General features: G+C 33.5%; 1 protein-coding gene across 1 annotated transcript in view; it reads right to left on the bottom strand.

Moving 5' to 3' along the window:
* The window catches only part of LOC137920168 (rho guanine nucleotide exchange factor 17), a 178,399-nt gene that overhangs the window by 8,273 nt on the left and 142,409 nt on the right, over window positions 1–27,717 (bottom strand). Inside the window, exons 4-14 of the mRNA XM_068763423.1 lie at window positions 19,906–19,983; window positions 12,824–13,006; window positions 11,310–11,538; window positions 10,434–10,746; window positions 9,749–9,840; window positions 7,899–8,121; window positions 6,812–6,903; window positions 3,873–4,003; window positions 2,616–2,776; window positions 1,568–1,660; window positions 780–1,027 (exon numbers count right to left, since the gene is read on the bottom strand). Of these exons, the coding sequence (XP_068619524.1) occupies window positions 780–1,027; window positions 1,568–1,660; window positions 2,616–2,776; window positions 3,873–4,003; window positions 6,812–6,903; window positions 7,899–8,121; window positions 9,749–9,840; window positions 10,434–10,746; window positions 11,310–11,538; window positions 12,824–13,006; window positions 19,906–19,983 (1,843 nt within the window). The remainder of the gene's footprint in view (window positions 1–779; window positions 1,028–1,567; window positions 1,661–2,615; window positions 2,777–3,872; window positions 4,004–6,811; window positions 6,904–7,898; window positions 8,122–9,748; window positions 9,841–10,433; window positions 10,747–11,309; window positions 11,539–12,823; window positions 13,007–19,905; window positions 19,984–27,717) is intronic.

Raw genomic sequence — 27,717 nt, 5'->3', positions numbered from 1 at the left:
GATATATAGGTCCACAAGAAACAATTTGCAAATTCAATCTATTTAATGCAACCACTTTGAAATTCTTCAGTAAAAAAAGGTCTAGACAATGAAGAGCTAGTTATCATCATTTCAGTCGTAGATTGTCTACCACAGGACATATGCCTCACGATAGATTTTCAAAATTTGATGACAATCCTGCCATTCAGCAACCTTTATCGATGACTTTAATAAGGTCATCTGTCATTATCCACTTTGTGCATAGACATCCTACGCAGTGTTTGTGATCAGCGATATTCACTCCAGAACTTTAATATTCCATGTTAGTTTGTTGTCACTTATAGCTTCACCAGTATGAAAGATGGCTATTTTAAGGTGCATTGAACTTAAGAACAAATATCTATATATATAATGTCATCTGACAGATAGATTTAACTGTATTCTCGTAATGAATATAAAAAGTAAATTAAATATTAACTTGTAAAAAACCTTACAGTGTGTACCTGTTTTTAAGTTTCACTATATGTAGCTTGAGAATGAATTGCAACTACGTACTGTATTAATGATGTACTAAGAGTGACCACAAAAATTTCCGTTGGAGTTTTAGTTGCAGGCTAATCTCAGATCAGGACGTGTTTAAATTTCTCATATTAATTTGATTCTACTTACTATCAAATCGGACTCTTCTAGGATTGGAATCTTGGGTTCTACCTATGACTCACACATTTGGTCACTATAAATGAATGTATATAGATAATACTATGAATTAATGTTTGACAATACAGCATAATTAAACTTACCGGAGGTTATGCCCATGGCCTGCTTATCAACTGCTGGGTTGGAGCTGGACTTCATCACTGGATGCACTTGTATGCTCTGGCCCGTGTGTGGAGTACTGAGACTCTTGCTGTGGTTAGGCGTGAGTGTGGCTCGGTTCATAAGGCTTGAGGTGAGACCTTGCAAGCGACCAGACTCCTGACTGCGCTCGGACTGCGCGTCTTGATTTTCGCTGGATGATCCGTCGTCTTCGTCGTCGCTTGACGATGAACTAACAACGAATAAGGAATAATATTAGCTTCTTACATATGGACTTAATAATAAATTTGATTTTTTTACTTTCTTGACTTACTTTTTGATTCTTAAATACAAAATTCTATACATCAATTTGAATGCATTACATTCACTAGCTGCATTACATACCCCACAAGCTCTCTTGTGGATGAAATTTCGTAAAATCCATTCTTAGCTGACTTCTTCTCGCTAAAAGGAATATTTAAACATAATTTCAACCCCCTAAACATTAATTTCCAGAGATATCGTGATGATTCAGTGCAAAGGAAGAATTTTTTATGCCGCAACAATCTCTTATATACCGCAATGCTTCGCAATTTCTAACATTGTATCAAGTCATGATTAAGAGCGCGAAGGATTATCCGACAGTTTTATGCCCGCTTGTAGTTCGTTCAGGATTTTATCTTCGTATAAATACATGTCTGGTGAATTCGTTACATTAATAAATATGCGTATTAATTTGTTGCTAATCCTACACAGTTACACTAATAAAAATAGATATAATTAAAGTTATTACCTGTCCAGGCGTATATTTTTGCAACTGTCATCAGGATCTGATATGCTGATGCCAGGCTTCATTGAACCAGTGCTGTTTAAAGAGCTCGTGCTACTGAAAAAGTAAAACATTAAACGATTATTGAAAAAATAATTTTATTAACATAAAATAATTAATGCGTAATTTTTAACAGAATAGCTTATGTACAAGAAAGGACGTAAGTATCAACTCTGTGGTTTCGGCCTGTTTTAGATACGGCCGTACCGCGTTCATCTTTGGGAGGCGATTACTAAAGATTCAGACCTTCATTTCCAACTCCTAAACGGTCCTTTATCATAGAACCGAACCAATAGCAGTGTCAATGCTACGTCGTATTTTCATAGTTTAGCAGGCTATAAGTAACATTACAGTCTACAGGTACTGGTGAACTCGAAGGAGTTCAAAAATTCCTTCCAAGATATTAGTAGTAAAGTATTGTCTATTTTTTTAAAAGAAGACTCTACTTTCGTATTTCCTCTTTAGCAAAGAGTTAAGCTGCGATTTACAATAAATAATTACGCTAATATTATTTGTCTGTTTGTGAAAAATGGCGATGAGTAATAATGAATAAAAAAATGAATAAAAATGGTAAACAGATCAGGTTACAGACAAAGTACAATATCAAAAAGATTTTGTTTACAATAAACAAGTAATGAATCAAGGTTGCATAACTATCTATAAATAGCATTATAGAAGCAAAACACAATGTATGTACACATTTTTCTATATAGTATTATTACATAAAGATAAAGGAATAAAATCTCAGTTTTCAACACCTTTGACTCCAATCCTAAATTTCAGTATTATTTTTTTACAAACTTTTAACAGAATTTCATTAAAAGCAATCATGGTAATGGTGAGAAAAGTGTAATACGTTTTAGTTCCCATGCCATATCTACCAAGTAGACTGTAAAGAAAATAATTCTTACAATTATAAGTCTTTAAATGCGATTATGTTAAGTGATAATAGTTCTAGCTAAGTCGCAGTCCAGTTCAGGGTCTCGAATCCGGAATTATCAACTTTACTCACGGTATGTCTAAAGTGTGTTGACGGGTGAGCGCAGGCGCCGGAGGAACACATGCCACACAAAGTATTCGCGCGTTACAGACGCCATTACACGACGTCACCTGGGGCTTTGGCGAAAGCGTGAGGACGCACACTTGCCCGACATACCCGTCGCTGTTGCAGACCTGAAAACAAAAATTAAAAAATCAATTACATTAATATATTAAATAAATAGTTGAATGTAGTCGGAAGGCGCAGGAGGTAGGCCGCTTCCAACCGTTCCTATTGCAAATCTATGGGGGAAGCTTACATCCAGCAGTAGACGTTGTTTCCTATAAATAGTTTTAATATATCAAACAACGCTTAATATTGTTTTAGGTAATAATCAATATAAAACTACAGGCCTAGATGCTATATCACACCACATGTTTAATAAATTTGAATATATATAACAATTTTTATCGACAAATTCAAGTTTTTAAAAAAAATCAACACACAGATTCGACATAAAACTCAATAGAGGTCCTATCTCAGCAATCAATATCCATTAATTTAAAACTAAATTATTTTGGGTATATTCATTGCTTGTATTTAAAAAGAGTAGCCTAGCTTTTTTAACTAGTTTTAATTTATATTACGAACGACAATTTTTCAACCCGCCCACTCTTTAAGCAAGCGTAACTGTACAAGCAGAGATAGCTGTCTACGGACGAGAAATTGCATTGTGCAAACAATACATAGTACTTCTATATGCAGTAGTCTAGAGATAAAGGACTTGCAGTTACCACCACAAACTGAGATAGAAAATTTAGGAAACCTTTATATTCAAAATCTAATTCGAGCATTTAGTCTAAATGATATCTGGATACTAGATTTACTTCTGTTTTTTGTATTAATGTTCATTAATACATGTATACAAAAAATTATTCACGTTTACAATTATGCATCTAAGTGATATTGAGACACCAAATTGAAAAGAAGTGAGATATTAAAAAAAAAAACAAAACTAGTCGCGTCAAAAGATGGTAAATTATTTTATTAATTTACATTACGGCTGCCCATAAGGCATTTGCAAGTTTCGTGGCCTCGAGGTAGCAGGGTGCAGAAGGCGCTTAGTCTAAAACCTCTTTAAAGGTAGCGAAGATCGAAGGCTTCCGGAGAAGCATCGCCTCGGCTTGGACCGCTATATACTACTATTTTACCGGATTAGGTAATCACTGAGCTCTTAGATACGGCTGACGTTCAATAGGAAAAAAGAAATCACGGCACTCGTAAACTTACCCAGACATCTGGAGATTGACCCTTTGGTGGCAGCGTTGGGGCAGCACATGTGAACTGCAAACCAGCTCGGGTCTTCCGTATTGGAACTGGCGACAGGAATTCCGGAGCTGCCCTCTCATGGCCGTAAACACCTGTTGTACATAATACTTATAGATGGAACCTTCTGAAATTATGCTTCGCTCTATCAACTTCAACTACGCGTAACGTATCGTATCGTAAGAAAAGGACCAATATTTAGCCAAACACAGAGTGACACTAATTTGGTGTAGTTGTGTAATTCGCATTGTTTGCCGCATGCGTATTTATCAGCAGGCTGGCGGGCGGTACACTTTGTTGCACGACTACGACTGCATGTGCGGAAGTGGCTAAATATTGGTCCTTTCCTTACTTAGGATGGACTTCCGCAAAATAACGCCTGATTCCATTAAGTATCGTATCGTATCTCTATGCAATATTAAATAAAATGAAATCTAAATCTTCTGCACTTAGATGTGGTGCCCCTAGGTTTTGAAAGTCTCGGGCAAAACAAACTTGGCGCGCTTTGATATAAAAATATATTAACTTATTGCAAACTAAAAAAATCCTATAAAACACTCCACAAAATATATTACACGTACAAGAGAAGTTAACAGAAGACACAAAATAGCACTAGGCTAAACTAGAAAATGAAAATAATAATACTATCTCAAAGCGTTTTCAATCACGGGAAGATAGTTAAACGGTTTAGCAAACGTATGTCGTCAAAATGGCAAGTAGACTGGCGAGCTAGCGGTGGGGCGCTAACTAACATTACGCGTGCTTTGGTTGGTTTAACCTTAAATGGTCATGTTTTGAAATGAACCCATCGAATGCGAGATGCGTACGCGAGCCGCTTAATTTGTAAAACAACTCTTTCACCTGGGTTTCTCTGTGAATATTTTTATTTAACTAAATTTTATTTAACTTTATGATATAAACGTTTATGATTTTCATTATAAATTAAAAATTTCATGAAAATACTACTAAATCACGTGTGAATAATTAATTAAAACCATATTTAAATCATTAATGTAACATAAATGGTGCGATCTCGGTGCGGGTGTGCCGCAGGGTGGTGTACTGTCACCACTCCTGTTTTCCGTTTTTATAAACACAGTCACCACTGTAATTTTGTCTAACTTCCATATTTATGCAGACGACTTGCAGATCTATCGGCATTTCAAAATCTCTGATCTTGATGATGCTATTGCTCTTATCAATGCCGATCTGGAGCGGATCTCTACTTGGGCTAAGTCATTCGGACTAGTAGTAAACCCGAAAAAGTCACAGGCTTTGCTTATTGGGAGCGCATATATGTATAAGCGTCTTGACGCTGTCACTGCTATCCGTCCATTGCTTTACGATGGCGTTATTATACCTTTTAGCAAATCTGCAAAGAATCTAGGGGTAATCATCGATTCCAATTTGTCTTGGCTCCCGCACGTCAATGAGGTCAGCAAAAAATTACATTTTTCACTTCACTCGCTCAAATGCCTCCAGAACTTTTTACCTCTGAAAACCAAGATCTCCCTCGTACAGACTCTCCTTTTCCCCATTCTTGACTACGCTGACGCGTGCTACCTGGATGCCACTGAGAAGCTTCTAAACAAACTAGAGCGTCTCCAAAATGTATGTATTAGATTTATTTTCGGTTTACGTAAGTACGATCATATTTCCCAGTTCCGATCGCAACTCAAGTGGCTTCCAATTCGTCACCGCAGGAACGCTCATGTTCTTTCTACTCTCTATAACATCCTATACAATCCCTCTGCTCCTTCTTATCTCCGTAACCTCTTCCACTTCTCCCGGGCCCAGGACAAACCTTGTCGTACGAACGTAAGGACGTCACTGGCCATCCCCACCCATCACTCTGATTTCTTTTCCTATTCCTTCACTGTCCATGCTGCAAGATTATAGAACGCTCTCCCCTACGAAGTACGTGATTGTCCATCATAACCTGTATTTAAAAAGCGAGTCAAAGAGCACTATTTATCGCTAGTTGTCTAGTATATATAATATTTTTAGTTATATATGTTATATATGTATTTATGCTTATATTATGTATATATATTATTTATTATGCTTATTTATGTAAGTATATAATATGTAAGTATACATTTATGTTCATGTTAAGTATGTAATTATGGTCAAAAGTCGTATCTATTGTAAATATTTCAATTTAATTATTGTGCACGTTGTGTCTGCCTTACTTTTTATGAATCTCCTTCCGTAGGCCTACTGGAAGAAATTTCTGGTTAGAAATAAGTAGTGCCTGTTGTGTCAGTTATATTTGTATTGTTACTTTAGTGTTTTTATTGTGTACAATAAACTGTTAAATAAAAAATAAAAAATAAAAACGCTTCGTGTTGCTGGCCACTACAACCAGATTACTTTTTGTTTTTAATCATTCTCACGCGTTCGAATTCAAATTCAAACGCGGATTTGAATTCAGACGCCCAAATATTAAAATAGCGATGTGACCACTGTTATCGCATTTGGGTTGATTTTGAGAAACAAATACATGCATCCTGTATACTGGTGATCTCGCTCGTAAGGTTTATCACCCACTAAACTCGTGTATAACTATTGAAATATTCTGTAGTACTGTATAATAACTGTAAAAATTTATTTAAAAATAATATTACGCTTTATTTACAAATGTTGCAATATTTAAATTAAAATAATATTTCATTTTTATATCGGCGCTCTGTACATAGAACCCCAGGCTAACACTAGACTTTGCTCGCTTTTTTTATTTATTAATATCATAATATTTAGCTTGTAAGCAAAATAATTTGTATTTTCTGGAAACACTCTTGGTTTTTTCTTTTTATTTTTTTTTATTTTACAAGCGTGGATGTTTCAAGCTATCACTAATATTAGACAAATACCCCGGTTGTAATTGATTGGTTTTAACTTACATAACTTCTGTTTGGTCTCGTTAATCAACTCCTCCCAGCTGCTTCTTTTCTCAGTTTTCGGGAAAATTATTGTTAGATTTTCGGGGCCGTTTCTGAAAACAGAAATATAACGTTATGTTTCGTGTTATTATCATCATTTCAGAGGTAAGACGTCTTCTGTTGTCAATGAGCCTACCACATTGATTTATTATTCAATTGGAAATAGGCTGCATCCGATTGATCTTATTCCGATGACTTTAATAAGGTCGTATTGTGTTGTGTAGGTGGACAGATAATTCTTAAGGAACATAGAAATACTTTTTAATAGATAATTGCAATCCTGACATCATCAGAAACATTTCAGTCGTTGGACTTCCACCGCTGGTCACAAGCCTCTGTAATAAATTTTCAATAAGATCGATAGGAAGCGGCATGCATTTGGCATTGTTCAACGATCTGGTCCGTGGTCTCCGCTCTTGAACATTAAGGCGACCATCAATTATGAGCGCTCTAACTTTCCTATCTGCTGAACGATGTCGGTACTTTCGTTCGTTTACGGATCCCCAGTATACCTTAGAATTATTCATTACTTTGCCAGCGTGGTAGAATTCGCCTCCTTACTACCTCTGTCTCTTTCTCCGACGAAAGGGCTGTGGCTACATAAGAAGTAAAAACAAATCCAACTTTTTAAACTGTTTTCTTAAATTTATAATAAGGATATTCATTGTTTAAAAAATAAATAATCTGAATCATCATTATGTAAGCCGATAGACGCCTATTAAAAGGCATAGTGCTTCTATAAAGATCGCTAAGATGTCCGGTTTTCGTTGCGTGCATTGAACGACGTCCCGCAAACTTAACTAAGGCGCAGGACCTAATAAAGATGCTATGTGGTGTCTTCCAGCTCTTGGTCGCCATACTAGAACCTTTCGGCCCAAAGGGCATTCTGTTACACGAACGATGTGCCTCAACAACTGTCAATTCAATCGAGCAATCTTTCGCGCTGCGTCAGTGACTGACTCTTCTGTCGATGGTTTTATTTCTGATTCAACTTACGTAATATGAATGTAAATATGTAAATAAGTTAATACAAATTTTCAAGACTCACGAAGTGTTCAAACTAATCTCCATATAGCAGAGTTGGGTATCACTGTTCTGCCGGTCCAGGAGCTGCTTGTTCAAGGTGTGGAGCATATCTCTCACCAGCTCTTCTAACTGCGCGTGCTGTGTGTGGAGTGCGGCCACATGTTCCGAGATCTGGGTCAGAGTATTCACATCCTCGGTCAGGGTCTCCACCTCATGCATTATACGCCTTAGATTCTCGTCTTTAGCTGGAAAAACATTTAATAAAATTATTACTCGAATAAAGCAATATACGGTAATGTGGTAAAAGATGGCAGCTATATGACCAATGATTATATGGCATTTTTTTTCGAACGTTCTAGTATGACTATTCTAAAGTGTAGTGTTTATAATTTCCATGAGATTTTATTAAAAATATTTCTTAAGAACGTTTGTATATATATCTAAATATTATGATTGTATGTGTTATTTACATATGTTGTAATTTTATAATTTATATTTCACCTACAACGCGTCTCTCTTATAGCGCGATTATTTTCTGATGTTACATATATTTTTCAACTGTGATATTTCTAATGCTTTGATCAGGACATTATTTATTCTGCCAATTTTTGAACATTCTATCCATGGTATCCTAAGAAATTATAATTAGAATATTCTAATAAACTTGTTTTATACATATATGTATATAGCATTTTGTACATATTTATTTTAATGTTCTTTGTCATCGTCGTCGTCGTTTCAACCCATAGACGCCCAGTGCCTTAGGCCTCCCTTGAAGATATCTATGTGGGGATATACCATAATCGCTACGCTTCGTAGGCGGGTTGCTGATCGCAGTGTAGTATTATGGTACGCAAAGAACCCTGCTAAATCTCTGGGCACTTGTTTGTGAGTTTTGATCTTCAATAATTAATGCGAAAAGTGTAAATTATGTAACATTGCATCCCAGGAATTGAAACGGCGACCTGAGATAGCAAGCCCTATACCGCTGAGCTACCACTAGTTTGTTCTTAGTTTAGTTTTATATAACGGACATATTTGGAGCATATCGGAGTTTTCCTTAGTTATTGATTTAAACCTCCTTTACCGTTGAAAGTAAACTCGAATCTTTAACTAATATTGATAATATTTGTTTTTATAAATAACGTTACTATAAATCACAATTATTCTGAGGCTATGGATTCTGACTTTTTATACACCATGTTATAGATGCCAGTGTTTACCCAAACATAATCTAATTCTAAGTTTGAATTACGAATAGAAAACGAGTTTTAGAAGAACAATCGTATAACACGGAACTAACCGAGAGTACTATGTAAAAGTTACTGCCCTTTGTAAATATAGGGTCGATAAACGAAGTTATACTCAAACCTGATTTTGCGCGTTGAGTAGTCACAGCATAAAAAGAGTCTCGTGTCGAAATAATTCATGAGCTAACGAAATAACTAGAACTTTCTTGTTGTAAACTGGTTCAAATCTATTTCATCACATGAATATACTACCACGTAGTCTTCGAGGTTTGAATTTTTTTAGAAATCATTTTGTTTCACTAGACGATTGTGTATGTCTCCATAGCCAGATGTAAAAAAAAACTATCTATTATTTTTTTTACTATTGATAGCTTCATCGATTATGGTCCAATTCGATCATTTTTATATAAGGTAGCATACAAAAATAACGCATTAAAAAGATCATAGAAAAGGTTCGAGTGTAATTAAGTTTTGGAGCAATGTGTGAATTAGAATATTGCTTTGCAATACGGTCCGGTTTATGGCATCGCCCCATCCCGATGTTAGATTATTCGTATAACGTCATCAATTCTCTAATTAAACGAAATTTCATCTCTTATTTTTTTAAACAATTATAAAATACCTTTAACAATTTCAAGGTCGGCTAAAGATATCCTCATCAAAAGTTTGTACTTATTTCCTTCCATCTGACTCGCAATACTGCTTTGGTATGTTCTGTAATACAAAAAGAAATATTCGTTAGAAAATGTTTCATAAAAAATCTTAACTCGACTAAACATTTTAATTTATTTATTTATCTGTGGAACAAACTACCAATTTTACAATAATAATCATAAAATTGAGGTGAAAGATTTAAAAAAAAATGTATAACTCACAACGTTACCTACAGATTATATATGTAACATACATGATAAAAACAAGCGGAAATAGTGTGATGCGAATAATAAAAGTAAGGGTAAAAAAGAAAATCTAGTCAGTAAATAAAAATAAACTAGCCGATTATTCACAAAGTATGGGAACCAATATAATTTACAAGTCCGTCGCATTATTCTTTCAACTATAGGACATCCACTGCTAGAGGTACCTCATAGATTTGTAATATAAGTAATTGGAAGCGGCTTGCAACCAGTGTCTTACGACAACTTGTAACAAGACTTGATAGTACTGTTGTAAATTTGATATAAATCCTACTAGACTAATAAACGTCCTCCAGCTGAAATGGTGAAGACGACGAACTACATTCCTACTCCTCAAAAAGAAAATAATTTAAATGATAGATGACATCTTAACATTGCAATAATACTTACGGTACTGGTTTCTTAATAGTTCCAGTTCGCCTCTTAACGCTAGTGATAAGAAGTGTGTCGTTGAAAAGAAATAGAGCTCTATCTTTAATGGTCCCCTGTGCTGACGGCATGGTAACCATTTCGTGCCGTAAGAACATTCGGTCTGCAGTCACCAAGTTAGATAAACCTTCGATCATTTGTTCCAGTTCCCGCAAAGTTTGCTGTTGTTGTTCTATCTCTAGACTCTCCCTCTCTGTACAATTGATCAACTCGAGTAGCTCGTGAATTTCTTTTTGGGCTTCGAGTAAGAGTTTGTGGTCTGGGTGTGACTGATCTGAAAGAAGAGACATAACATTACAGCATACCATAGCTTCACCATGCTGGAGGCGAGTTCATCGCGTTGTAGGGATAAGGACTGGGTACGGTTCTCATACCTAACGATCCGTGAATCAGGATTTAAAAAGATTCCTTGTATTGCATTAGCGTTCACCTTAACCAACCAAACGTCTCTCCTAATCTAACTAAATTTGTAATTATCCTACTATTGCTTCTTTGAAAGCAGTTTTGAGATATAAGCCGATTTTCGCTATTTACAGTCTAAACCTTGAACAGGTTAGAAAGAAATTGTGGTGTTACATCTTTCCTTTTTACATTCACTGCATTGTGCCTTTATTCGTAGCTTTTTTTTTTTGTAAATCTTAACGAAATAAAATATTTTGCAAAAGACTATATTTTTACCGTCAAACAGTATAGCAAGAACGATTCTATAATTCAGTTTAGACTTGCGAGAGACAGGGCATTGTGTAAAATTTCATAACATTTCGCATATAATTTTAGATGAAATTTCTGATTCAACAGAAAATAGATCTAAAGGACGTAATAAAACATTTTGCTTACCTGTATGCTTAATCAACCTTTGTATTAATAGTTTGTAGCTGGGAAATTTCTGTACAGGCTTTATGAGTAGGTTGTCCAAAGACAATTTCCCTTTGTGGTCTCGCGCCATAGCGTCTAGAAACTTTGCAAAGGCAGGCCTTGAAGCTGCCGATGTTTTGATGGTCTCTTTCGCTTTTTTTAAATTGTTTATAAAAGACATGTAAGTATCCATCACGGTGGGTTTGGTGAACTGAAAATAGAGTATTAATACATATACATTTTAACAAACTAGATGTATAATAAAATTACTCTATTTTTTTGTTGGGAAAACTGAAGTATGTTTCATAAGCATCCGCGCATGAAGAAAAAAAATAACAAAGACATAATAAAGAAACCTTTAAATCGTTTAATTAACGTTTCATTTCTCCTATAATATCATTGTAATGGAAGTATACTCTACTCTTGGCTATAATTCAATTAAAATGCTATAGATTGTTCGTGTTTTGTTATTTTGTCATTTAGAGAGCCGTATTGTTTACTGTTTTAGTTAGTTATTTACGTTTAGATATACGCTTGCAAAATTATGGCCAGAGTTATTTACACATATCATAGGCAAAAATATTTCGATTTGTACTTTTTAAGTATAATATAAAACTAAGTGTGTAAACTTATATTTTTCATGTAAAAGTGGCATATGCCAAGAACGACATTAAGCCGCTCTCTGGTCTAGCAAGAGTACAGCTATTGGAGTTCAGGTACCGAGTGGAATACCTGTAGATCATATGTGTATATAAAAAAAGTTTTAAGCTCTATAGAGGTTAGTGGTAACATAAGTAAACCAATCATGTACAGTTCATGATAAATATAGCGAATAATATTAATATATAATAATGCTAAAACTAATAACTGATATAGTTAGGATTATCAATATATCCAATACCATATATTATTGATAATAGATGCCACCCATATGTATTGCAAGCTAAATTAAATAAAAGACAAAAGAACATTAAAGAAAAATAGAAAAAGTTATTACAATTAAAAATAAACCTCTGAGTATTTTTATTGGCCTATTATTATCATAATGGATATCGCGGAAAAAATTTAAAGAAAACAATAACTCAATCCACAATTAATAGTAAATAGGTTATAATATTACATAATATAATTATTTAACTATAATCATAAATGGTATCGACTAAGTGAACTGGATTAAAAAATAAGAGATTCATTTCGTGTAATGATAGGGGACTTACAGGTGTGTATTTATGTATTGTAGTTGGCGTGTCGATTTGAAATAAATAAATATTATCATTAAAATGGTTAGTATTTTGTTTGAAAACATATTTTTATTAATTTATTTTAAAAACGCTGGCAGCATGCATATTAAGTAGTCGTGTTGTTATTATAATATGATATAAATATATCCACTAAATAGACATTTCCAACATTGACCATTGCAAGAAATATAGACAGAATATTTGGTTTGTTTTAATAGAACAGTGTATTTATTAACAAACATAAGATATTATTACCACGTCTAGAAAGACGTCTCCAACTTTTTGCTGCAGATCCCATTGTTCGAGCCTCCGTCTCAGCTGCTCCAGGAACACTTGATGCACGTTTAATATCGCTGGAACTTGATAAAATATCTCATCCACTACGAAAGCGTCCAATAAGCCGGCGTTCTCTGGACTTTTGAGAGGCTGAAGATATTTCTAGAAGATAAAAATAAACGCAATTAACTCACGGTCTCGGAGCTTTATAGCAATTTTAATAGATACATTAAAGAAATGCGAAAATATTTAATGCGTAGAAAACACTTTTGAACGGCTCATTCATGATGTAAAAAATATGTTATAACATTTTGTTGTTCCATTCGCTTTCAATTAAACTTTATTATAATACATGCTTGCTGGCTGGTGAGATCGTATATCTCACAATGACGTAACCGTTTTTTTGAATTTAGAACGTTTTAAATTTTTCAAGTCATAAAAATATTTTTTAAGGGTTATACAGGCTGATCAATTATACTTGTAAAAGCTTAAAAGGTCTTAACGTATTGAACTTTTTTATACAAAAAGCTTCAAAACTTTTACTCCTTTTTCAAATCACACTTTTTTTTATGTGATCTCTCTGAAATGTAACATTAATTTTTTTTCTCTTGGAATTAGATTGGAAAATTTTAAATTTCCAACAATAAAAAGTCTGCATAGTAAGCGACAATAATTAATTTTATTATGTAGTAATTATAATTTTGAAAAATCCTTCTCTCACTATATTATCATTACGTTATTTAGTTACGTATAAATTTACTTCTTTGCAACTTTTACTCCTCAAAACAAACAGCCTGTATAAAACTGGGAGATTAAACATCTTTTCCTTCATTCCTTTTTACCCATTTATAATAGAATGTAACATTTTAGATAGTATTGAGAAAGTGTGAAGTCGTTTTATAAGACGCTTATAAATTTTACAGCTGATTTGCCATAAACTAGGTTTTACGGTTACAATGTTACGATGCGATACGCGTAGGAATTTAAGATATTAAATTGTCGTTAAACACGTCTGAAAACTAACGGAGTTTCTGAAATGGTAATGTCCTAATTGATTACTGGCGTGTACACTTGAATCCAACAACCATTGCTATATACGAGTGCAAAAAATGACGACACTGAACAAATTCTGTACAACTTACACACTAATCGTTAACATACAAAAATATTGACGAATAAATAATAGTTGTGTGTGATAATACAATTTTTAACATGAGTTTAATTTATTGCATAGATAAGTTTGACTGTATCATTTTTTAACTTCAATATTTACGAAGAAGGATGGCGACCATTGTAACACAGTTAATATTTGATACAGCTACCAACGACATGGTTACCAAATCTTTGTTGTAAATAAATAAGTAAATAAATTCTCGCATTATACAATGGATGTACGAACTTAATGTTTATTGCTTTCAGGCTGGCTGGAACATTTATGGTGAGACAATTAGTCCTTCACCTGGCTTAAGGTGACCTTGGTATTCTAACTTTATGTTCGATAGACCTTTACAAGAACAATTAGATCTTTAGTTCAATTATAGCACATACGGTCTTCAATACAAAAAAAAAAGTTGTTTGAAATTAGAAAGACTTAAAAATTCTTCAAAACGTTAGTCTTAACTTTTTTGGCAATACCTCGTTTTATGTTTTGTCTTATCATTATTATAATTTCTGGTGTAAATCATCCACTGTTGGACATAGAGTACCAAAAATATTTTCAATAGGACCGGTTGGAAGAGGCCTGATTCAAGAGTCTTTCGGCGCCCTTAACAAGGCCGTATGTCTACCTTGTTGACTACTTTATTTATCCACAATTTATTTATTTTTATTTCTTAGACTTACTTCCAACATAGTTTTTGGGAGAGTAATAACAATGTAAATTAATAAAATTTAATAATAATATGTTATATATTATATTTCACGATGAAAAGCCTATGTATAGAATACGTTAATTATAAATAGAAATCATACTCAAACGTTATAGTTTGTGAATACAAAAGTGACTTTATGTTTACATGCAAGTACAAGTATGAAAATATTGCCGTGATAAAATAATCCCCTCACGTATATAACAGTTTATATTAAAATAGTAGAATTTAAATTGAAAACTTAAATATTTTATTTAATAGAGAAAAGTGAAAACGTGAAATTTAAATACAGAATTTATTCTTTTAACTGCAACGACAAAAAGGTGTTTGAAAATGGAGAATTTTAGCGACATATTTTCCGAGACCGTCCTTCATAAAGGGACGGGGTGTGAGTCGAGGTGTTATGGCGGGGTATGGAGAGATCACTCGCCCCCTAGAGGCAGAGGGCGAAAAAATTTCGCGTGCGCTGACAAAATTGACATTGCTAAATTATGTATCTCCTCAAGGTTTTTCAGCAGTCTCAATAACTTAATTTTTTATATAGTTTACATTTTTTTCCATTTAAGTACCCTTATTTTTGGATGATTCTTAACGATAATTAAGTAACAAAATTGAAAATTTTCATGGCAATTGACACTATCAACATTTGAAAGTTCGCTTTAAGTATCACTGGTGTCACAGTTGCACACACTGCACTGTGGTTCACCTATTGGGCGCCACTCGCTCTCTAAAACATATTAAAACATTTTTTTCCTGGAATGTTATGGGACTAGTAACTTCTGGCACTGCCTAGACTGTAGGTACAGCTGGTAGTAATTAAAGACATTTATGGATAATATTTGTAGGAAAATTTTCAACCATAATTCTGCACAAAAATAGAGACTACTACTATCTTGCTAGGACGAAGCAAAACTAGTATCGTTAAAAGTCCTCTCTAAGCTATCTGATCGAACTTCAAACACCTCTAGAGCAGGCTTCGAGGATAAAATTCAGTTTTTGTTTTTTTACTGACTTCTACTTCCGAGCCTTCTGCCGCAGAATAATAAGTGTTGATGTAACGATAGTAACTGTGAGCAGAAAAAATTAAAAAAATTACTAATATATGAAGTGGGAGAAAATAAAATTGAAAAAATTATTGATAAAAATTTCCCTGTGAGAAATACTATAGGGAACAAGTAAAAAAAATGTGAGAAGTGAATTCTATAAAATGTTAAAGCCCTTATGAGTTGTATTTTAAGATTATATTGTACAAAAATCACACAGACAAAATATCTGATAAAATACATATTAAAGGCCAGTTATAAACGATAATTTCTGCAACACGACTACTCAGTAAAAGGAGCCGAAAGGTTCTCTAGTGACGCTACGAAACGGTAGACGTGGCGTGGTCGCTACTTAGGAATTTTGTTCCTCAATAGGTAGACTGACATGCTTAAGTTTGCGAGAAGTAATCGATCAGTTATCGTGGCAACCTCCTAAGGAGACCTTTACCTTTCGGTGGGCATCTCTATCGGCTGACAGATGATGATCATGACCATTCAATGTTAAGGTTTAATAACGTAAAAAAATGTAGATGTTTATCAAGGACAGAATTGGTGGTAAATGCGATATACATACACATTAAATAAATAGTAGCTTTAACGTTCTTATCATTAAATATCGTAATATAATATAACTAGACAGTTAAAATACGATTTTAACATAATATATCCCGTGAAAGGTAGTGAAGCTTTTTAACACTTTTGAAAATACGGAAATATTTAAGATTTCTTACCGACATAGACAACGTTCCACAAGCGTGTAACTTGAAATAATTTGTCAAAAAGGTACTCGCATTCTTATAAAAGCTATTTATTTGTTATTTTAAACAACTTTCTTATAGAAGCTATTTATTTGTTATTTTAAACAACAGCGTAGGTAGTAATAACAGTTTAGGATTATTGGAGAGTCTATAATCTTGGTTCGCAAAGTAATCCAGGTCCTCCCGGGGGTCACAGGAGACTCAAAAAAGGTCTATGTTGGAGTGACAAAAAAGAGAGTTCATAATTCATAAGGGTCCACCAAAATTTGTGTTTTCGATAGTAAAAACTAAAATTTCATCACGGCTTCATATATCAAATGCAGATTTTATTTTGAGAAACTCAACAATTGATTGGTTCCTTAAGTAGATTAAAATAAAGTTAGACGAAATTACTTATTTATTGGTCAATTTTACATTTCTGACATCCACTCAGTACTATCGATTAATTAAGCAATCAGTAGTCACTTCTTTTCCGAAAACTTATTTCGCGGTTGAAATTCAATGGTAATGGAAATTTCCTTCACATTTTTGCCATTTTTTTAAAGTAGCTAAATTTTGGAAGTGGTTTATGAGAAAAGAAGTTTGGGAACCTCTGGTGTATAACGTAGGCGATATATCTCACAGGCTTATAACCACCTTAACAATACCGTTCGAAACACGAAATCATTATCGTTACAAATTAGTTTCCAAACAAAACTTTCACTACAGTGCACTATATTCGCCTCGAAAGATTAAGTGAACAAGGAAAATGCAATAAATCGCGACGAGACAACCCTGGTATTTCACCGGCTCAATAAATATAATGAATTTGTCACTCGCCAGTTAATTCAGAGCGGATGGACGGAAAGACTGACTTATTATAATTTTACCGTGCCCTTGTAATTTACGGATGCGATTCCAGCGCAGGGAAAGTACGTCGGGTTACTACGTGCGATTTAAGCTCTTATGAGTAATGACTTTTGGTTCAGAGTGAAGATGAACGTTGTTAGTTATTTTGCATAGAATGCTTTCATCGCCGATCGAGGATAAATTTATGAAACGTAGGCTTTGTTATTATAGATTTAACGAACTTTTTTTACCACTAAATTTTTAATTCCTGGTGTAAATCATAAAAAAGGATAACGATTAAAAATAGCAATAGACACTCGGTCGACGACTCTGAAATAAATAAAATAGAAATCGTTTGTTCATTTACAACAAACGCATCCTTATATATTACGTATTATTTTTTGTTGATTATATCCAGTCTTGTTAAGTTATTATATAATTTAATTGGTTAGAATTGAGTTTCAATTTACTTTTGATGCACAGCAGTTATCAAATGTATTTCACGTAAATAATTATTTCCAGTGTTGTTGATTTATTATATAATTTAATTGGTTATAATTGAGTTTCAATTTACTTTTGAAAAATGGCAGTTATTTCACATAAAATACAAGGTTCGTTTTCAAAACGTTTTTTATGAGAATGTGGTTGTTGTAAATGACACGTCATTTTTAATTAATTCCTCTTTTTAATTAACGATCACTAAACGACGAGTATACTTTTAGGTATTTCCCGAAATATGTATCATGTAATATAATAAATAATTAACTATCAAATAAATTAAAGAATTACGAGTATCTTTAGTTATTTAGTTTGTTTATTTTCAAATCATAATTAGAATCTTACCGGTAAAGAAAGATATATACGTTGGTAAACGCATTTGGAAAGATTGAAGTTGTATTATAAATGCTAGAGTCTTTTGATAAATTGAATATAATTATAAAATAAAACAATTCATCGTCATTATTTATGGTGAATGACGTCTATTACTGGACGTAAATCTCACTAATAGATTGCCAAAATAACTGACGGTTAGCTTGCCTGTCCATTGTTTTACCTATAGAACCTTAAGGCTCCAGTGATTGTCAATGAAATAAATACTTAATTATAAAATATTACAAAAATGTTAATGATGTAATGCACAAAATGGATGCTATAGAAATAAAATAATGGGTCTCCGATACATAATATTTACCGAAGCATAATTTAATGATCAAATTAATGCAAATGACAACTAAAATCACGTTTCAGCTGAGCGACTATATAATTTGTGCCAAACAATAAATAAATAGGTATTTAAGATGAGTACTTTTAACTTCCGTAAACATTCAATTTGTATCACGCCCGTGAACGCTGGCAGCACAACGCCCGTGCCCACTAAACATGTCACATAACTAAAGCATGTCATCTTCTTGAGATGAATGGTGCAATAAACTGTTTCAGAGGAACGCATTATATCGATCGAATGCGATTCCGATCAAGGCGACGTCACTAATGACTTCTTCCCGGTTGACTTCGACCTTCATTTGGCTGATAAATGAGGACTGAATATATCATCTTTACTACAATTACACTTAAATTATATCTCGCAAGACCAGTTTTAATAATAATTAATTGGGCGGTGGTAGCACAGCGGTAGAAGACTTAGATTTGCGATTGTAGGTCACGGGTTTTATTCCCGGGATACAATGTTACATAATTCACACTGTGCATTAATTATATAGAATTGCCTCTTCTTACAAATAAGTTTTCTGAGGATGAGCAGTAGTGTTCTCTGCTTACCATAAAACCACAATGCGATCTCCAATCCACCTGCCAAGCGCGTGCGATGCGTGGCGATTATTGTCTATCTACCCATAGATATCTTTTAGAAATCTCAAATCATCAATTAAAAGCGTGTATGAAAAACAGTGACAGATTTGTTTTGTACAAAAACAAGAAATAAAAAACTTGAAAAATTGAAAGACTAAAATTAGTCTCCAAAAAGTGAACAAGTCATTCAAAGGTCCCAGACCCATATGCATATGTTATAAAGTTCCACAAGATATCTAATACTTTCGTTTTCTGTAATGTTTTTACTAATCGAAATGTGTAGAACTTGTTTTATTGGCTCATTTATGAATACATGATTGATATTATAGTGTACACGTCTGACATAGTTAAATTTTAAAAAGAGTTGAATTTCTGGCCGGCCCTTCAACAGATATCTCATACCACTTATATAAGATATTTTAAATGTTGAGTTAAACCAAAAATATGATTTATACATAAGATTGTTTCCTTGGAATCAAACCTATGATCGCAAGTGTCAGTCGGTTACCGCTGGGCTACAGCTACTTATTAACGATACATTTATAGTAATTGAATCTATCACGTATATTCTGCAATCAATTAAAACGGGAAATTTATTTAATTATTGATACAGGGAACGAATGCGAACGAGTAATGAAAGTCATTAATTAGTTTAACCTTTCAAATACGTTGTTAGCTCAATAGCGGCTTCATTTAAATTATAAATCATTGTATGGTACAGGATGTTTCGCAAAACATTTTAGTCAAAGAAATACCTTTACTAATATCTCCAAGGCCTCTACGTATGATTTTTCGGTTTCGTATAGCTCGACCACGACGTGTGTCCTTGTGTCCTGTAATTAGAAACAAGTACAATTAATACATTTTTGCGTGTCAACCAATTTAACCTTAACATTATTCAAATACTGCAAAATGGTAAAGTTATTAAAAACCCATCATGGTTCATTATCAACAAAGAGATCCACGAAGTACTGCACATCAGCACTGTTGAGAAGTTTAAAGTACGAGCGAATAAATATTAGGGAGGCTGGAAAGTAATGTCGCTATATTAAGTTAGATTCACACGACTACATTTTGACAAGTTTTTATTTCTATTTTAACCTTAAGCCATCTAGTATACAAATTTTCAATGCCGTAACGGTAAAAATCAATCGGTTTTTCTGTAAAATATGTCGACAAAGACATTACTTTCTGGTCCCCCTAATAAATACAGCGGCTGGAAGATTACCCAAATGACTTAGCTACCGCATTATTAAAACCACAATAACCTGAAATGTACATACAAAAACTTCGTAGCAGATGGTGAAGGATGAGGTATATCCTGCAAAAATGTACCTTAACATGATAAAGGAGAAGAAACAAATCTGTTTATAGTCTGAGACTGATTGCAGATAAAAATAGTAAAAAAATATTTGTTTGCGTTGTAAATTCGATTGATAGTAAAATTTCAATATTTGAAGGCAGAGGAATATTTATGTCTTGTTGGTAAGTATAAATAACAACTCATAGGGAAACAGATTGAAAGAATGGTCGCTTAACCACTTCGGTACGAGTGTCGAATATACTCGACGGACCAAGTACGCGCACAGCCGGCTCTTACCTGCCGCCTCACTGAGTTCGTCTTGCTCTTTAACACACTTGTGATGAGAATATTTTATGTTAGAAGCGAATACAGATGAGCATTAACGTTCACCTAATGTTATTATAATGAACTCATAGGTTAAAATTTCTTGGTTCACGACTAAAGTCGACGCTCAGGCGTGTGCGTTCATATTACGGCCGTCGAGTTAAATCGACGTTGTCTGTATGGTTTTGTGACTGACAAGCACCGTACCGAAGAGCTTAATCCGTTTGTGTGTTTAAATTTCTCTAGATGTTGTTTCTCTGTAAGTGCTATATGTATGTAATTCTCCAAAACTATTTTATATTAGAAGTTTATTGTAATCAACTAAAGTTTCATAATTTATCATACTTGTTTCATCACACTTATTAAAAACATAACTTAGCTATATCTCCTGATTATGTATTACAGCTAATCATTTTTTGAAAAAGTTAAGCGAAGTAAAACAATAAGTTAATAAATAAAACATTATAACTTACATATAAGAAGTCTTCAAATATAAGACCAAACATTTTACTTAAAAGGACATATCAAACTTTTAAACTCAATGTTAAGTCCTAATGTATACAAATACAATTTATAAAAAAATATATAAACAGGTTGATTATTTATAGATGTATAAGCTGTAAATGTAAATATGTATGCAGTTTTAAAGCTTTCACACTTATTTTTAATTTCCCTGTGTAAAGTATTCAATCTAAAATATATTATAATTATGTTTTTTTTTATAAAAGAATGCGACAAGCCAGGCAACTTTTGACAGTAAAAAATCAGCAGAGACACATAGCGAGCAATAATAAATGTTGATGCGTATTAATTCGGCTTTAGAAAACGCTTTTCACTATATTATCATAACAGTATTTATTAATTCTGAAACCATCGATATTTGGATAGTATCCCATTTAAAACTTTTATCTTACACATATAATCAATCAAACTGTATTATAAATGTATCAATCAAACTGTATGATAAATAGTAAATTTTTTCAAATTTCGAACATAATTCTCAAGCCGTGAATGTATCTAACTCGGCTGAACGTTTCGTAGAGAACATCTACGAACATACATATGTATGTGTATGTGTATGTGCCTTACTTAATATACTTCAAGTACTCTATTTATCTTATTCGCCTTTTATGCTAGGTCACCTTTTGTGTTTATTTTATATATAAAGGCACTTTATTACCATATGGTAATAAAGTGCCTTTATATATAAAATATATAAAGACACATAGGTATATGATATAAAAATATGTCCAGCAGTTGACGTTCTTCGGCTGAAATGATGATGAATATACGGTAGATATTGCTGTAATTTAGTAGTGTGGGTATAGAAGTATTGGCAGTGATATAATTAAATATTTTTTGAATGAAACTGTTTTGAATATTTCGGAAACAATAAAAGATTGCTTATCAGACTAACATAATGTTTATCCACATGTTTTGATCGCACATGTGTTTTACGATAATGATTTAAGAACACACGGGCCGTTATCAGCGGCTGTCCCGCGACCTCGCTCGTCTGGTGTACCCGATCGATAGTCCATCAATTATGTCCAAGTGCTGTTGGCTACCGTTGTAGGCCACACAAGGTTGCTATGGTATCGGCATTTGTTCCAACGTTGGCTCCAATATTTATTTAAATAACTAAGCTTCTTTTTAGTTCACATTCCCATGTAATGTTTCTGTAATATATTAATAACATCCATGGATTTATAAGTGGTAATAAAGCTTGGGAATTAATTGCTCCAGTGCTAGTATTAAAGTCATTGTAAAACTGACCGCATAAAACACGTCTAAGTTTGTTATGGATTCGTCTCAGATTAGGGTGCTTTTGAAACCCTCGGAGTTTTAATAAAACTTTCTCATAACGTAGACAGTTGGTCGCTGTAAAGGATCCTTCTTTCATAATAATACGAATAAAGGCAAAACAACACGATGTTTATATGTACCATAATTTAAATTTTGGCAGAATAAATTTGGACTTTCGTGAAATAGGCATAATATTGGAAAAAAAAACATTAAAAATATTAAAACTTTTTTCTACAAACTCCTTGTATAAATCAAAATTGTTTGTACATAGGGAATTTAAACATAAAATAGGAGCTTCTTTTTAATTTTCGGAAAGTCAAATTTATGCCGTCGTTAGTTCTTTTTTGACATCAAGCTGGGGTTAGCCTTGAAACAAAGACTGAATAGGCTTATAGCAGGTTATGTTCAAAGCTACTTAATATCGAGTGGGATCGCTTTTTTGTACTGGCCTATAAAAAAGCGATCCGAACATATTTTGTTAATTTTACTTCTGTTCCTGGTAAAAGGAAATAGAAACTAATAGTAGAATGAAATTAAAAACTTATTTTTTCTCATTTAATTTATTTTATTGGAATTGTTTTTATTTCAATGAATTTTACCAAAATATTTTCACTAGCAAAGTATTAACAATTATTGTTGTATAACTAAAATATTATTCTGATAATAAATTATTATTTTATTCAATTTAAGAATAACCTTTTACCAGCGTAATTGGTAAATGAATTACGAATTTTCTACCTATGAATCAAGTTATGCCTATAAAATTTGAAAATCCTTTTTTTTTGCATTACCTGGAGGAAATGTTTTCGCATACCTGCCATTGTGGTGGCAATGACTTACTTTATCACGCCATTTCATCCGCCTCCGCTGTGGAAGTAAATGCAGTCACTATCACTTCAGTTTCGCAACCTTTCTACTCGCTTGAAGTGTGTACATATACATATATATGTATAGGAAAGAAGTGATAACAACAAACAAAAAACTCATTATATATCTACTTACAAGAAATGTCTATGCAAGAGATCTCCACCTATATACTGACTGATCGCGATATCTATATCCATAAGGCTTGTAGACTTGGAGTGGGGCAGAAATATTTTTTTGCCAACTAAAAGTCACTCAGAGGGTTAAGAGGACGTTCATAAAAAAGTTTTCAAAACGTAGCTCTTACAGGCATAAAATTAGGACATAATGTTTTTTTCGATTCACCTCATAGACCCCACTGCAAGGCGTAGGCCATTTGCAAAGATATCTATGGTGGGGATATACCATAATCACCACGGGAGGCTACTATCCATCCTCTCGTAACTTGTTTGTTAGCTATGGTAATGCTATATAATTAATGCAAAAAGGGCGAATTGTGTTTAAGACTGTATCGCGGGAATACTTCCTACCTTCGCAAGTCTCAGTCTTCTATTATTGAGCTACCACTGCCCGATAATTTTTTGGAAAGTTAAAAATGGGCAAAAATTTATTTTCTCTAATTACTTTTGTCAAACAATAGACGGTAGCGCGGCCCAAACGCAGCGAGCTGGCGACAGTTAGTGTATGTACTGTATTTCAAAGGACTTTTAAAAAAACATATAGCTTGTATACCGAAGAACCCGCCGGCTAAAGATATATACAGCTATTTTGTTACGTAAGTACACGTAGCGGTGGGCTCCATTATAATTTGATCCAGGTTCTTAGACGGAACCCATTATCTAGAGTTCCCGATATCGATATTCTGACGCTGAGATATCCCATAATCCGCTAATGGAAGGTTCTCGTGTTACTGAGGCCTTAACATTTATTATAACCGATCTCTAGAGAAATAAACCTTGTGAGGTATGTAAATGAAATATTTATTTACGAAAACACTTTATTACCATGTATTAACACGTCCACGACAAAAAAAAATGTAGTTACACTGACAGCTCTAATATTCTATCATGATCTACTAAATCACAACGATGTTTACACTATATTCTTAATTATCATTTCAGCAGTAAAGCCTTCGCTGCTGAAGATAAGCCTCCTTCATGTATTTCTAGGAGAACCGATTCAAGGCTGCTTGCCTCCAGCGTCTTACGGCGACTTAAAAATCTGGATAGACGACATGTAGTTGGACGTTCTACGTTTCGCTTCCTTACCGCCGCTTCTACTTGCCAAACATCTAGCCGATTATTTTATTTCATTTACGGATAATCTTATAAGTTTGCCTATCATGGATTTGGGGTTCCAGTGCCTAAAAATACATCACTGCTTTATTAACAGCCTTCTATTTATAATCATTATTGTATTCTTAAAACTTAGAAATTCAGATTCACATTCAGAACAACTTTTTATTTCAACTAGTGTAAGTCTAAACATACAGATACAACGCTAATTAGTGTTATACTGGTTTCCAATTTTGATACGAATGAATTATGATTACATTATTTACATAATTGATTATTTTGCTATTGACAATGGTTGAACTATTTACTACTATTTTTTTTATTAATATGCATACTCGAAAATAGGTCAGATGAAATTCAAAATCAAATAAAAGTCATGAAAACTGTTGCAATAAAAATAAATATTACTTTTTCTCACTTTCACATATTAAAATGATGAACGAGCGGAGTGATAAACATAACCGAATTGTTGTATGAATTGTAAAAGAAATATATTTCATTTATATTCGTTTGCTATTGATCGAATGTTTGTGTACGGGGCTATTAATAGATACAATGAAAACTCATCTGTTTGTGACGGAAAAACGTCTGGCTTTCTGCGTAGTATTCTTAAAGAGATTGAAAAGTTCTACAGCCGTATTTACCACAAACAATAATATTTCTTTTAAGGTAGATCTCATTTATCAGAAGAGGACCGCGTTTCTCACAATAATGTTATTTTATTCAATAACATCTAATCCGTTAAAACATCTTCAATCTTGTTATTTAAAAGTCCTGTTCCCGATTTGCAGACGTTCGCCGAGTCTGTGAGATACAGTTACACCGATGACTCAGTTTTAGATTTTCCTCATCGTATTCTGAACTACCCTCGATATACAAAAATAATAATATTAAACTCTCAACACTCTTGCGCCGGGAAAATCCAAACCATCAAGAATATCGATCATGCAATTTACCAATAAATTTATGGAATGAAAACAGAATTCCTTGTAATAATTTTGTACGAGTATTTAGTTCACTAGTCTATTGTAAACTGACATATTGCTCAAGAGTTTTAAGTCAAGACGATACCGTCGTTTTGTGCTCGCGACAATACTCAAGACAATATGATCATATAATTTGATTATTTCAAAACTAAAATAAAACGTATGAGATCGTGCTCTTTGATACTCGAGGTCATTTTTAAAAATTTTCTTGCAGTTTAAATTTTTGAAAAAAGGTTTAAATATTACGAAACATTATATTTTTTAAAATCATAAAGTGAAAGAACAAGATATGAGTACTGAAAACTAAAAATTAAACTCATTTATTACTTAACACATTTCTTTAAAATTTGGTGAAAAGTTACTTATAATCAGTAATTTAAAATATCGTCGTCGTTTCAGCCCAAAGACGCCCACTGCAAGCCACAGTCCTACCTCGAAGATATCTATGGGAGGATATACCATATTAGCCACGCTTGTCAATGTGGTATTACGGAACGCAGGGAACGTTGCTGCTCATCATCTAGAAACTTGTTTTGTTAGCAGTGGTGATACTAAATAATAGATGCACAAATTATTTATAAAATTGTATCCCGGGATTCGAATGTGCAAACTACGAACGCAAGTCTCAGTCCTCTACAGCTGCGCTGTTCCAAATTTAAATTATTAATAAAAAGCACATCTCGGGTACATTTAAAGCCATAAATAAACTTTCAAAGAAAATGCGTCATTGCTCTAGATTTCAAAGACCTAGCAATTCTAATGTGTTTAACTCCAATATCCCTAGTTCAGGGCTTAAGCCATGTTTTTTCAGAAAGACCGGTAGGAGAAATTTAATTTCAAGCTACTAAGCTATTAGCAACGACAATATGAGGTACACAGATAGGTAATACGATACTTGGACATATTTTGTATGTTAATTAAATACTCATTTTAGACTGAACAATATTAAATTAAAAAATATTGGAATGTGGTTTGATTTTTTCTGATAATTGGTAAGTCAAAGTTGGTAGAATTTTATGTACAGCAGTAACCGTCCCACGACTAAGAAGTTGAAGATAATGATTATTCTTCTTCTCAGCCATGAACTCTTGTCAGAGTGGTAGTGATAACGCTCTGGTCGGTTCTGGTATCCCCGCTACTCTCGATATGCGCCACCATGTAGCTCAGTGTTTGGCGGAGTGAGAGCATTCATTTTTAGAGTGTTTACTGGCAATTTTTATGAGATCTGTCCATTTCGTTGGAGAGCGTCCACGAGATTGCTTGCCTTTCACTTTGCCTTGCACCACCAAAAAGTTCCATTCAGTAAGCATTAAGGGTGACATGTCTAAATAAACAGAGGATTCGCTTTAGCACAGTCGACGATTACTTCTCTTTTATGTTGAGTTCTTTAAGTATCGAAATGTTGGTTCGGTGCGCCATCTACGAGATTCCGAGTATCCGCATCAAGCACCACTTTTCCATGGTCCAGTTCTTAGCTACGTATAGTAAGATTGGAAATACCAGGTTTTCCATCAGTTGAACCTTTATATTTCTGGTTACACTGCGACATTTTCAGATCTTCACGAGTTTTCTGGGATGATAATGATACCGACACTTTAATATAGTAATATTTATATTTATAAATACTTTAAAATGGCCTTTTCATATGAACATTACGTTATTTTCATTTAATCTAGCTGTAACATTTCCGAAAATATTAAACTAACAAATCAGCTTGAAATTTCTAGATCAGAATTTCGCAAACGACTTTCATGTAAACTTATTAGTCAAAAATTAACAGTGCATCTTCGCTGTCATAAAAAAGATTGATTAATCTAGGCCGTTAAAATGTTCAGTATTTTATACGAAACTAATTAACTTTCAATCAGTTTTATATGTCAAACCTATCCTATAAGCCCGCACGACTTATCTATATAGATACTATATTAAGACATGTTAATACAAACAATCGCTTTAGTCCCGTCTCGAAAATGTCTCACCAGCTACCAA

The sequence above is a fragment of the Battus philenor genome, unplaced genomic scaffold (genome assembly GCF_028537555.1).
Source record: "Battus philenor isolate CCGP_79_NKW_IND1 unplaced genomic scaffold, ilBatPhil1.0.hap1 SCAF_18, whole genome shotgun sequence".
Lineage (NCBI taxonomy): Eukaryota > Metazoa > Arthropoda > Insecta > Lepidoptera > Papilionidae > Battus > Battus philenor.
Note: the sequence above shows the minus strand (reverse complement) of the source record. Positions and strands in the feature narration are given on the sequence as shown.